This window comes from Sapajus apella, unplaced genomic scaffold (assembly GCF_009761245.1).
Source record: "Sapajus apella isolate SASKATOON/1434 unplaced genomic scaffold, GSC_monkey_1.0 scaffold36, whole genome shotgun sequence".
NCBI classification, from domain to species: Eukaryota; Metazoa; Chordata; class Mammalia; order Primates; family Cebidae; genus Sapajus; species Sapajus apella.
This window is the reverse complement of record NW_022436976.1, coordinates 11,997,735-12,011,624: the sequence shown is the minus strand read 5'-3', so window position 1 is coordinate 12,011,624 and position 13,890 is coordinate 11,997,735. Positions and strand designations below refer to the sequence as shown.

The following is a 13,890-nucleotide window of genomic DNA, read 5'->3' as shown; positions in this document are numbered from 1 at the left end:
AAGTTTCCACTTGTGGTCATGTCAGATATTTTCTTGAAAGGATGAGGTCATGAAAAAGAAGTTTAATTGGATCACAAAACTGCACACTTTTCTGGGTAAAAGGTAAAGGCTAGGAGAGGAATTCATTATGCTACAAGAAAGAAAGTAACCTTTGGGTACAGAACTATCATTTTTAATGATTAAGGACAGCATTTACTATTAGAAATATATTCATAATCGTGGCTTTATTTTAATTAGGAACTTCATTCATGCCCCAGCATGCACTATGAACTCATTAGGATATGTTAAGTTTCAGTGTGGCATGGCAGGTGATGAAAAATATAAGGGGAAATTAAAAAATAAATTGAGCTTAGGGTATTAGAATACATAAGTGATGCTCAATTGGCAGTGAATTTGACATACACAGTTACTTTAGAGGAGGCAAAGGAAGAGAAAATGAAATTTCTCTCCTAGGAATGATTGCTTAAATATCTTGAATATTTTAATTACATGTTTCAAAACAGAAACGTTTGACTAGAAGTTAATGGGAAGTGAGAATTAGGATTCAAATATAGCCCCCAAAGTAACTCTCGTTTTAAAAATGTACATTCCAGTTATTAAAGTTGAGCTAAAAATTGTACTATTAAAATCACACTTGACTGCCAAACATTACAGGAGTCTATTCTCTGTTGATTCATTTTGTTGACATTAATAGAAGTTGCATGAGTTCAAGGAGGATATAATTCAAGAAGAGAACAAAAGCAACAAGCAGCAGCTCAGTTTAAAGCAAGGAACTCTTTAGGACTCTCTAGTGAGTCACATAGGGATGGTAAAGTCTAGTTTAAGATTCAGTTAGCTGAGGAATAATTGTTGAATAAAGAGTCATTAATCTTCTTTCAATCTTATTTATGTAAACAATAAACCTTCACTAAGTACTTTTCTTTTTAAAAAATAAGGCAATGGACACTGGCATCTTGTATTTTCTGTTTATCCATGTTCATTTGCTTTGCAAAGCTGGTCAGAGTATTAGATATCAGGACTAACAGTCAATTTCAGGGTTTTATCTAGTATATATATTTCCAGGACTGATGCATTCAAAGGATCCAGGAAAAGTGAATAGTTTATATCAAGGAGACTCTGAAACAACCTGAAGTGAGCCTTAAGAACAGAGATAGGCATATAGCAGGTGTTTAGTAGATGTTGTGCCAGACTTATTGAATGGATCATCAAAGTTAGATCACAAAGTCAGAAAGCAATTTTTACCTTCTCAAATAAGGTGATTTTCATCTCAACTTTGACCTTCCCTCCACCCCTTTGGAATTTTCATTCTTTGAATAGCTCTACTGTTGAAAATGTAGTAGTATTAAAAGTTTGAGAGATCAAGTTTAAATAAGATACTTTCATGTGCAGTTCTGTGTTCTATGCATAATTTGAACCTTTCAGGGCACCTTGATGAATAAAAATTATGTATATATAGAAAACAGGCATCTGAAAGTAAACTCATTTCACTCATATCCAAAATCTCACATACTATCTATGGAGAAATTCAGGAAAATGTCTCCAAAAACAAAGGGGTGGAAGTACCATGTGATAAGATATTGGAAAAAAGAATATAATCTCAATGTATTACAGCTTCTGCCTGAAGCAGAGTTCTCTTGTACACTCTGACTGGGTCAGATTTCACAGATAAAGGTCTAAACTCTGGTAGGGTACTGTGATATAGTCCCAGGTGAGAAGTGGAGTGATTCTATTAATGAAATCCTTGCCTTTGTCTGAACAAAGACCATTGCCCCAGGAGGGCCCTAGAGAGCCACAGGTAGCCTTTCAAAAGGAATGTAAAGCTAAAATTCTCGACCTCTTGAGGTCCTTGGTGCTCCCAGGACATTTTTCAGTGGAAATGAGATCATATCCTTGGCCTCACAGGTCAATTTCAAGCTGCCTCCTGCCTATTTAAATCTCCAGCAGCTTTAGAGAGATAGCATAGTCTTTGGTGAGTGAGCCAAAGTCTCATATCACTTGTAAAGTACTTACACTTGAAAGGTACTATAAATTCAGAACATTATCATCAAGGCACCAAGTTAAGAACATCAAAAGCTATTGGAATTTTAAAATAGAAAAAGAAAAAGTGCTATTCTCCAAGGTACGGCTGAAAAGAGAAAGGCTCTAAATCCAGGGTCATTGAAGAACCTCAGTGAAATGCTTTGATTAGAAATGGCAAGCCTAGTGGTTTGTTTTCGCAGCCATGGGAATATAGTATTCCCAAACTTTTTTACCCTCCTACCCTTCTTGCTTTCTGTGTTTCCCTGCAGCAGATCACACAGACATGCTTGCTAATATTGGGAAACACACCTCAACTTGCTTTGGAATGCCTTTTGTAGAAGTAAAGTAAACTCCAGTGTTAATAAATGTTCATAATATCAGCAGAGAGTTTAGAATTTCATGAAAGATAGTTAAGATTTAACTAACTTCTATCAGCAATTTCTCCCAGCTCAAAGAATACTGCAATCAAAATCATTTCTGATGAAAATGCCACTTTTAAATGTCTACTTATAATAAAATGAGCTTTCTTATAAATGATAGCGTTATTTATGGTATGGCCATAACTTCACTACTTCACAAAATAACATGGTTCTTAGAAACGTGTGGTCTTTGCCCCAGCCAGGCTTTTAAACCCTCAGAGCCAAATATATTATGGATGTCTTGGAAGAACGTAAACTAGGTACTTGGAATACACTTGGAAATGCATTCACAGGTCACAGAGGTCTTCTTTGTGGTTAAGGCTTCAACTAGTAGAGGTGTTCGGTAGAGCTGAACTCTGCCTTTCAAGCTAGGCAGATTGGATTTTTCTCTTAAAGTTTGTAGAAAATGAGTGTCCATAAATAAAAAGGGAAAGAAAACTGTCACTGGAAACTGAGAATGTTGATGGACAATGATTCAGAAGCTCTGAGCTGCTTCGGCTTTTCTTCCCTGGTCTTTCTATTATCCAGCAAATGAAACACACTATAAAAGCACAAGAAAGAAAACAAAGTATTGGGTTGAGGGAGGATAGAGAGGCCTTCCCATCACAAGAAAAACTAAGTAACTTGCAGCCTAAGCAAAACAGGGAAGGATGCACATTCTTTTGAGCTAACCATAATGAACTTAATGGCAAATATTGAAAGAAGAAAAAGTTTTGGAGCTCCTATGTAGCAATAAACCCCTGAGAAAATTAGTTTTACAGTATGTATGTCCAATATTATATAGTAATACCTGTTATGTTTTGATGTTTTCAAAGTGGAAAAAATCATTTCATCAGCATGGTAATCCTTGAAAGCCTCATTTTTCTAGTTACCCCAGGCTTCAAACTCTATCCTGATTCTGCCTTTTGAGTAGTTTGTTCTTTTTTTTCCAACTTGAGTGAATTATTTAACCTCTTTAAGCTTGAGTTTCTTCAATTGTAAAATGAATTAAATAATATATATGACAACATGCATGATATTGTGCTGTGGTGAGGAATAAATAAGGTTAAGTGCTTACTACAGTATCTGGCATGTGATATGTAAACAAAAAATGGTTATTGCACTCTTGTTACCATTGCCAACTTCACTGTGAATGTACAACTTTCTTTTTGAAGTATAACTCTTCAGATTATTTTAGCATCATTTTTATTGAGGCTCAGAAAATGATACCTCAAAATGAAAGCTTTACAAGCAGCTTCAGAGGCAAAAGTCTCTCTCTGATCTTCTCCTGCCCTCTTGTCTCTGGCTCCTCATTTTCCCCAGAGGATAGTCATAGAAACTAAAATCCCTCTTCCCTCAAGGCAGGTCATAGAAACTAGAACCTGTTTTCACCAAAGCCAGCCACAAAACCTAAAAATAGTACAGTAACCACAACCCCCCCAACATTTCTATGTAAAAACTGGACATAAATAATCTTACCTATCTTGTTTGTTGTTAGATTATAAAAGACTCCCATTCCAAAGAGAGCCCTGCCTCATACCCAGAAGGAAGGAATGCTTCACAGAGGCCAAGAAGGATAGGCCTTTCTGGATTTCCATACTCCTATTAGTATTAGATCATACTCTTCTTTTCCAATCATATTTTTACATGGCTGTCCATACTTTGTTTTACCTAAGCATAAAAATGAGTTGTCCCTGTATCTTTGGGTCTTCATTCTGAAGGCTCTTATGTCTTGTGTCTCTTGTGCCTTGTAAAACTATGATCAAATTTATTTCATGCCTTTTCTTCTATTAATATACCTTTTGTCAGTTGATTTCAGTGAACCTTCAGAGGGACAAAGGGAAGATCTTTCTTGACCCCTATAATTTCAAGCCGTATTTGACTTTTCTTGACCTTTTATATTTGACAACCCGTACAATTTTCTGATTTTCATAATCAATTTTATATATGTATTATGTAAGTATTCTGTACTCACAGTGACTCTAAAGTTCCTATATTATGTCTGATATTTTTACTTATCTTTAAAAAATGCCACTAAATTTGCTATTGTGACATCTAGCAGCTGTCAGTGATTCCAGAGCAACTATTGAAATCATAGTGTTTACATCCAGTGATATCATTGCAATGTAAAACTACAGAATATCCTCTCAATTTTAATTCTTCATGTAGAGGGTTCAAGATTCTTTCTGTAAGTGCAAAACAGTCTTGGATAAAATACATTTCTGAGTTGATAGTAACAGGATTTGCATTTATAATTTTCAAATGAAAGGCAATATGCTAAAGATGAATTTTGTGATCATTTGTAAAATATTTTTCAGCTCTGATGAAGCCTTCAGTAAAGTCAATTTAAAATACCGCACTGAAAATGGGCTGTCTCTACTTCATTTATGTTGCATTTGTGGAGGTGAGTACTTGAAACTTAGTACTTTTTAAACCGGTTATATGTGCATATGGTCAGTGACTTGAGCTGCTTAAATCTACAAGAGAATTCTGTTCATACTCAGTTTCCTCTTCTGCTTTGCCTTTTTCAACCTTGATAATCTCAGATTAGGCAGTAACTACCAGGCAGAATATTCCACTTGATTCTGCTTTAAATTTAAGCTTCATTGTGTTTCTACCGGAAACCAAGTCACTCAGTTTGCTTGGAAATCCAAAAGCACTTTTCAATATTGGGCATGCCAGTCAGGGATTAACTTAAATTCAGAAGCACTTAAAGCACTCCCCAAAATATCACCAAGCAGTTGCTTTACAATATGCAACAAGAGTATGTGGAAAAGTGACAAATGCCAAAGATAAAATCTAAAAGTAAAGATTGATCGACGTGAACATTAAGAGTTTAATTTGGCTTACACTTTCTTTTGTTTATTAATGTATTTCAAGTACTTTGAATGGTGCCTGGCATATAGTAGCCACTCAGTAAAGTTATTGAATTATTGAATGAACCATCAATATTTATTTTGTAAATCCAAACTAAATTCATTGAACTTAACATCTTAAAATGGAACAGAAATGTGTACGTGTCAACTCTAACCATATCCCTCAACCATTTCTCTGGAAGAAAGCAAACAGACTCTGCTTAACAGATCGTTCTCTAAACTTTAAAGGTGCATCCCCAACCTTGGTTATATCCTTTATATATCTTCTATCTAAATAAGCTCTAGTGTTAATAATGTTCAGAGAAATCCCCTACAACTAGATTTTTTAAAATTTAAGCTTATTCATTAATAGTTTATTACGGTGAATTATGTGTTTATGTTTCAAAACCATCTGATGATGAGGGTACTAAATAAAAATCTAAGACAAAGAGTCAAAATACACAGCATTAGTATAAGGTTTTATAAATGGAAAAGAAATGTCACCTAGTAAGTAAGGTTGTCAGTTAATAGAAAACTTTACAAATGATCTGCAGAACATCACCTTGACATCTTTATACAGCTATATGGCATTTATCATTAAGTCAAAGAGTCTTAAACTCACCCCATCCCCACAACGATTTAGCCTTTTTTCATTTTTATCTTTAAGGCAACAAATCACATATTCGAACCCTTATGTTAAAAGGGCTCCGCCCATCTCGACTGACAAGAAATGGATTTACAGCCTTGCATTTAGCAGTTTATAAGGTATGACATTTTAATTCCCGTAAACACTGCATTAGAACTAAGGATAGTATATATCTTTAGGCTTTTTTTTTTTTTTTTCGAATTAGTAATCACTGAAAATTTTCAGTGACCAGAGGCATTACATTACTGAAGGACTTCTTTCTCTTTATTGAGAAGGTATCTTCTGTATACCAGACACATACTCTTTTTAATGCTTCCTGTATTTAACTCATTTAACTCTCACAAGAACCACATAAGTGAATATGATTATTATCCCCAAGGTTACATGGTTAGCCAGGGGTTATCAAGGATTTAAGACAAGGCAGTCTATTTCTGTTACCAGAGCTCCTCATCAGAACACCAGGCTGCCTCTGTGCAGAGAGAGATGAGATTGTATTTGAAGACAAAAGAAGCACATTGAAGCTGTATTTCTTTACTGCAAGTTTTTCCTAAAAAAACTTTTTTGCTTCAGCTTTTTGTTTTCTTATATTAGCCCCTGGTTCCAACCTAACCTTAGCACCTGATAGAATAATAAATATATTAGTGGATTGGACAAACTGGGATACTTAGTGTTGTAAATGAACTTTGAGATTTTTATAAATATAAATTTTCAAAACATGCAAATTATATAGTATGCATTGATCATTTTATAAGTTTCTACTTACTCTATTATGAGCTAAATGTAGTGTTTAATATATTTAATCATTAAAATAACTGCATATTAGAATTTATTTTACAGAAAATACAATTGAAGATTAAAGTTTGTTACGTGATCAATATTAGAATAGTGATTAAAATCAAGTATAGCTGGCTCATTACTCCCGGAATCTCATTTGTATATTGCATTTTTTTGTTTTTTCTCATTTTCATGTGAATCTGTAACAGAATTTTATTTTAGTTTTGTGTGTGCAGGTGTGGGAGAAGGGACAACTTCTTGCTTGTATTAGGACCCCCCTGCACTACATATCACTCCCACAACTGCTAGAGAGTTTGTCTTTGGGAGGGAAGAGGACCATGTTTTCCCATGATTCAGCTTCACAAATTTCTTTAATTCATAGTACAAATACTCTAAAGTTCCATCTCTTTTCATGCCTAGTCAATGCCTAGTCAATTTTTCTAATTCCTTCTGGGAGAAAGCCTTAGTTAAGTGCTAAATTGTCTTTAATACCTGTTAATTACTCTGCTAAACTACAACGGAGTCTGAGTTTCCAGTGTAGGAAACAGCATCTGATGTTGCCTTTTCTGCTGGAAGGCAGGAGGTGAAGTAGAAGAGCTCCAAGGAACAGGAAGGTGGTGATGGATAGCCATGGCACTGTACAAAACAATGAATTCTGAACCTCACCGTCTGGGAGATTTTTTCTGTATTAGTTCATTTTGCTAAGATTTAGATTGACACTGGCACACGAATGGGTTCTGAATGATTTAGTGCTACGATATTTAGAAAATATATTTCTTCAACCTCTATAATAATTTCCATTTTTAGAGTTTTCTTTGCTCTATTTTTATGTTTTCTTCTGTTTTAGAGATGGGTACATAAAGTATAACTTTCATAACAAGTTTAAGTGAATTTAGATTCTTAGGAAACAAAGCAGACAAAAATGATTAAAAGGCCATAATAAAATGCATGGTTATTTTGCTAATTTCTTAACAAAGGTTAAAAAAAATTAAAGTTACTATTTCAATTTAAACACAAAATCAATATAAAGTAGTCGTTCATACTACCAGGCATTAAACTTGGTAACCATTAATCACATTAAACCTACTTCTAATTATCCTTTGACAGAACTACTCCAGTAATTATATAATTCATTTTGGGATCCAGTTCCCTCCCCCCATGTAGTATTAATAACTTTTTAATTTTTATATTATTTTAAACTTAAAAAAACAATTGCAAGAATAGTACAAGAAACTCCTATATACACATTATCCAGGTTCATTAATTATTTACATTTTGTTCCATTTTCATTATTCTGCTTTTTAAGAACAACTTGACAGTAAATTGTGTACAACATGTTCTGTTGCTGCTTCAGTCTTCATTTCCTAAGAACAAGAAAATTTACTTACATAACTCCAGTGTGATAATAAAAAAACACTGAGATATTAACATTGATATATTGTAATCTATAGTTTTATTGATTGTCCTAATTGTGTCATTTATGGATTTGTTTTTCTTGTCTAGGATAGGATTCATGCATTTTCAGTTTTCTTATTTCTGTAGTCTCCATTACTCTGAAATAATTTCTCAGCCTATCCTTGTATTTTTTTAATCTTTATATTTGTCATGTATACCAGTTATTTATACATATTTCTTTGAATTTTTTGGTATTGCAATTGAATTTTATTTTGGTCATAACACTCACAAAATGAATAATGTAACAATCCCATCCTTTTGTTCCCCATATCAAATAGCTCTTTCAATTATATACCCTGGCATCAGGGCCTCACTCATTGTTAGAGGAAAGGGGTCCCGATGCGGGCACTAAGGGAGGGTTCTTGAATCTTGCCCAAGAAAGAATTCAGGGTGAGTTTGCAGGAAAGTAAAACAAGTTTATTAAGAAAGTAAAGTGTTAAAAGGACAGCTACTCCATAGACAGAGTAGGATGTTCCTGAAAGTAAGAGGAGGAGCACATCCACCCTCAGTACAACACTCATATATATGGGGAGAGGTATTCTGCTACAAGTGTTTGTGATAAAGTGTTAATTTTCTTAATTACTATATTTTGCAAGAATCAGTATTATTATCTTTAATGCAAAATTAGGAATGCCTTTGTTCTACAGGTATCAGGATATCTGGACACTCCCAAGTCTGAGTCTGTTCAGTAAACATTGTTAATTTGTTTTCTTAACCATAAACAATCTAGAGATTAAGAATGCCTCACTTTCTGAGAATGCAACCCAGTAAGTCTCAGCCTCATTTTCCTATTTTCCTAGCTCTCACTCAAAATGGAGTCACTCTGGTTCTATTGTCTCTGACATCATGACTTGGTATTTTCTAATCAATAGAGTAATCTCTGCTTGCATTAATAAAAGAGCAGCAGATATTTAGCTTTTTATGCCATCTGAATGATTAATCCTCATACTTTTTCGTTTTAGTTTTTTTGGGTTCTTCATAGGGTTTAATTTTATTGAAGTATAATATATACCAAATACAATTATCAATTTTGAGTCTACAATTGTTAACTTTTGAAAATGTATGTAATCATGTAACCATCATCACAATCATGTTATAGGACATTTTTACAATACCAAAAAATAAATCCCTCATGCCATTTTGCAGTCAGTCTCCTTCCCACTTGGTCTCTGAAAGCAATGTGTTTTCTATCACTATAGTGTTTTCTTTTTTAGAATTTTAAATAAATTTATCACATCTAGTATGTTTTCTTTTCTGTAGGGTTTCTTCCACTCGTCATAATGCTATTGGGATTCACCCATGTTGTATATTCAGTAATTAATGCTTTCACTGTGGACTTGTATTCCTTTATATGGATGTACCACAATTTGTTTACCATTTATCTGCTAATGGAGTTTTTTTTCCAGATTTTTACCATTATAAACAAAGCTGTTTTGAACAGTCACATACAAGTATTTGTTTGAATATATGTTTTTATTTCTCCTGAGAAATACCTAAAAGTGGAATTGCTGCATCATATAGGAAGTACATACTTAATTTTATGAGAAACTACCAACTGTTTACCAAACTAGTGAGTCCTCCCTATATTCCCATGATCAAGGTGTGAGAGTTATGTTTTTTCACATCCTTTCCAGCACTTGGTGTAATCAGTCATTTTTGTTGTTGTTAGTATTTCTATTGGATGAATTTCAGTATTTCATTGTAATTTTAACTTGCATTTGCTTGATGACTAAAGAGGTTGAATAGGTTTTTTTTGTTTTGTTTTGTTTGAGACAGAGTCTTGCTCCGTCGCCAGGCGCCAGGCTGGAGTGCAGTGGCACAATCTCAACTCACTGCAACCTACGCCTCCCAGGTTCAAGCAATTCTCCTGCCTCAGCCTCCCGAGTAGCTGGGACTACAGGCATGCGCCACCACCCCGGGCTAATTTTTGTATTTTTAGTAGAGACAGGGTTTCACCATTTTGGACAGAATGATCTCGATTTCTTGACCTCGTGATCCACCCACCTTGGCCTCCCAAAGTGCTGTGATTACAGGCGTGAGCCACCGCGCCCGGCCCAAATAGGTTTTTATGTGCTTATTAGGCATCTTTTATTTTTAATGTAGTGTCAAATCTTTTTCCCATTTGTAATTTTGGTTTTTATTTTCTTGAATTATAAGGTAACTTTATTCTATTACAATTATTTTCTTGAATCTACTTTTACAGAAGTTTCTCTCACTCTATGACTTGCCTTTTCATTTTCGTAGTAGTGACATTTGAAGAGTAAAAGGTTTTTGCATTATTTTTTACCTTATGACTGTAGTGATTACAATACAGTTTTAGATTCTCAACATGTCATAGTCCACTGCCTGTGACTGTTGATCTACTTCACTTAAAATATAAAAACCTTCCAATAGTATAGTTCCATTTTATCTTCATCCTTTATGCCATTGTTGGCATATACATTGCATCTATACAGGATATAAACCTAAATATATTATTAGAATTTTTATGCTAAACATTCATGTCTTTTAAATAAATTAACAGGAGAGAAAATATGCTTTTTAGAACTTTGATTATAATAATCCTACATGTAGTTTTCCCACTATAATGCTCTTTAAGATTCATTGAGCTTTTTATACCTGTAAGTTTATGTTTTCATCAAATTCAGAAATTTTAACCATTAGTTTTTCAAATATGTATGTTAGATTGTTTGATAATCTTCCACATATCACCAAGTCTGTTTATTTTCTTTTGTCTTCTTTCTGTTCTCTAAATTAGATTATTTCTATTAATTTCAATTCAAGTTCACAGACCACTTCTCTGCCATCTCCCATCTGTTAATAATCTACCAGCGAATTATTCATTTCAGATATTTACTTTTTGCTTCTAGAATTTTATTTATTAAGATATAATTCCAATTTCTCTGCTATGATGACACATCTGTTATTTCATTTTTCCATATTTTCCTTTATTTTTTGAACCTATTATGAGTGACTAAATGCCCAATCTGCTGTTTTCAACATCTAGATTATCTCACTATTTGTTTCTATTTTATCTTGACTACAGAGCACATCTTTCTATTTCTTCATATACCAATTAATTTTTTATTGAAAGCTAGAAATTATGTACAATTTTTATAGGAAATCTTTATCATGTCATCTTCCTTTAAAGAATATTGAGTTATTTTATGTTTGTTTTTGTTTCATTTTTGGCGGGCAGTTACATTTCTGATGGATACATTTGATTGAGTCAATCTTGATTTGATTTTTTGTTAAGGCAGAATCTATTTTGTTTGAACTTAGCCTATTGGAATACCTCTTATTCCAGCATGTGGTTCTCACTCCTGGGCATGGCCTTATTCCTAAAGCATGGTTTTTTTGGTATGTCACCTGAATTCCCAAGCCTTACCGAGAGACTCAGTAAAGTCTCTTTACTCCTGCTGACTGGAATTCCAAAATCCCCAAGTACTGCATGACCTCCAGTATCACTACCATTAACCTTTCAGCCATAAATCAGGTGATCTTTTCTAGATCAGCTCAAGGACTCATGATGGATCTCCATGGAGATTTCTGTGGTGCCTCCTCTGTGCAGCTTCTTCTCAGTTACCCTGGTCCACAAATTACAGCCACTTCGTAATATCAGATCTCTGATCTACACTCTTAACTCAGTGAGACTTCCATATTATGCTTTGTGGCAGAAAACTATTTTAGGCAGAAAACCAGAGCAATCATGGGATATTGTGTGACTTGCCTTATCTTTCCCTTTTTCTAAAGGACACAGATCTTTGCTTATGTTCTTCAGTGCTTGAGAACAGTTACATCATATGTTTTGTTCCATTCTGTAGATTTTATTTGCCAGTAGAGAAAGTCTATATAAGTTGTTATGCCATGACCATATCTATTTTTTACATTACTTCCAAAATGATCTGCAGAAAACAAAAATCTATGATATCAGTGCTCACTTTAAAACTTCCTGTTGTCATCCATTGCCTATATAATGAAATTCAAACTCCTAAATAAGAGACTCAAGATCCCTTAATTCATAACTTTTCTGGAATCACTTTCCAGACTCTTTTCCTGTAGTCCCTGCCCATTCAACCCTAATGTTTTTCAATTTAATGTGCATGAGAAGCATATAGTAACTATATGTTTGAAATGAATATTTCTCTTTCTACTTTACTTGCATTTAATTTAGTACATCTAGGGTATTGTAGGAATCTAAATTTTTAACAAACAACCTGGGAATTTTGATGTAAGCAATCTAAGTCTACATATTGAGGATTACTGTTCAAGCTTGGCAACTCAAATTGTGGTCATATGATCAGCAGCATCTACCTCAACTAAAAGATTTCAGAAATACTGCTCTTATTTCCTATCCAGTCATATTCAACCAGTACTATTCATGGTTTCTAGAGAAACTTAACCAATAGGATCAATGGATCTATCTGTCTATCTATCTAGAGACATATTTATTATAGGAACCAGCTCACACGATTATGGAGCCCAAACATCACATAATCTTTCATCTATAAGCTGGAGAATCAGGAAAAATAATAGTATGATTTGGTCCATGTCCAAAGATTTGAGAACCAGGGGAGCCTATGGTGTAAATCCTTGTCTGAGTCAAAGGCCCAAGAACGAGGATCAGTGATGTCTGACGGCAGAATATGGATGTCTCAGCTCAAATAAAAACAAATTCACCTTCCCTCTACCTTTTAGTTCTATTCAGGCCTTCTACAGATTAGATGATGCCCACCCATGTTAGTGAGAGTGATCGTCTTTACTCAGTCTACTAGTGAAAATGCTGGCGGGGAATGGTGGCTCATGCCTATAATCCCAGCTCTTTGGGAAGCTGAGGCAGGTGGATCACTTGAGCTCAGGAGTTTGAGATGAGCATGGTGAAACCCCATCTCTACTAAAAATTAGCCTGGTGTGGTGGTGCCTGCCTATAGTCCCGGCGACTCAGGAGGCTGAGGTGGGAGATCATGCCACTGCACTCAGCCTGGGAAATAGAGTGAGACCCTGTCTCAAACAAACAAACAAACAAACAAACTAAAGCTAATGCCTTCTGGAAATACCCTCACAGACATACCCAGAGATAATGTTTTACTAGCTATCTAGGCATCCCTTAGCCCAGTCAAGCTGACACCTAAAATTAACCATCACAACCAGAATGCACATTTTAAAAAAATCCCAGCTGATGTATTTGCAGACTAGTTTGAAGATCGCCATTTTAGATAACTCCATTCTTTAGGCTAAGCAGTTCCACACATCTTTATTTTTGTTCTTATAATTTCTTCTGCTTAAGTTTTTTTTTTATTTCTCTTCCTGATGCAAAATTATTATTTATTTAAAACCAAGATAAACTGAGTTTCTTGAACTCGCAGAAAGATATTATTATACACTCTTTTGGGTTTCAATTATGAGTTTACATTATCTTTTATTACAGCACTTATAATTATTTATTTGCATATTTCAAATGTTGGCCTGTGAACTTTGGACTTTGGGACTAAGTCTTTTTCTTTGATTCCTCAGTATATGGGGCCTGTAAAGGATCCTTGAGAAATACTTGTTTGGAAATTAATGAGCATCCAAACATTAGGAGAAATAATACTTGACTTTTTAAAATATTATGTAGCTTAAGAAAGACTGTCAGCTTAGAAGCTAGACTACTTCTGTTCATATCTCAGTTATGAGACTTGCTAACTATGTATATTTAGGCAAATTGAGTTTTCCTTCTGGTCCTCAATTTTCTTACCTCTAA

The 13,890-nt window shown here is 34.4% G+C and overlaps 1 protein-coding gene across 1 annotated transcript in view; it reads left to right on the top strand.

Moving 5' to 3' along the window:
• LOC116564091 (serine/threonine-protein kinase TNNI3K) overlaps positions 1-13,890 on the top strand; it is a 324,743-nt gene that overhangs the window by 42,361 nt on the left and 268,492 nt on the right. The window contains exons 5-6 of the mRNA XM_032297087.1: positions 4,736-4,821; positions 5,940-6,037. Coding sequence (XP_032152978.1) covers positions 4,736-4,821; positions 5,940-6,037 — 184 coding nt within the window. The remainder of the gene's footprint in view (positions 1-4,735; positions 4,822-5,939; positions 6,038-13,890) is intronic.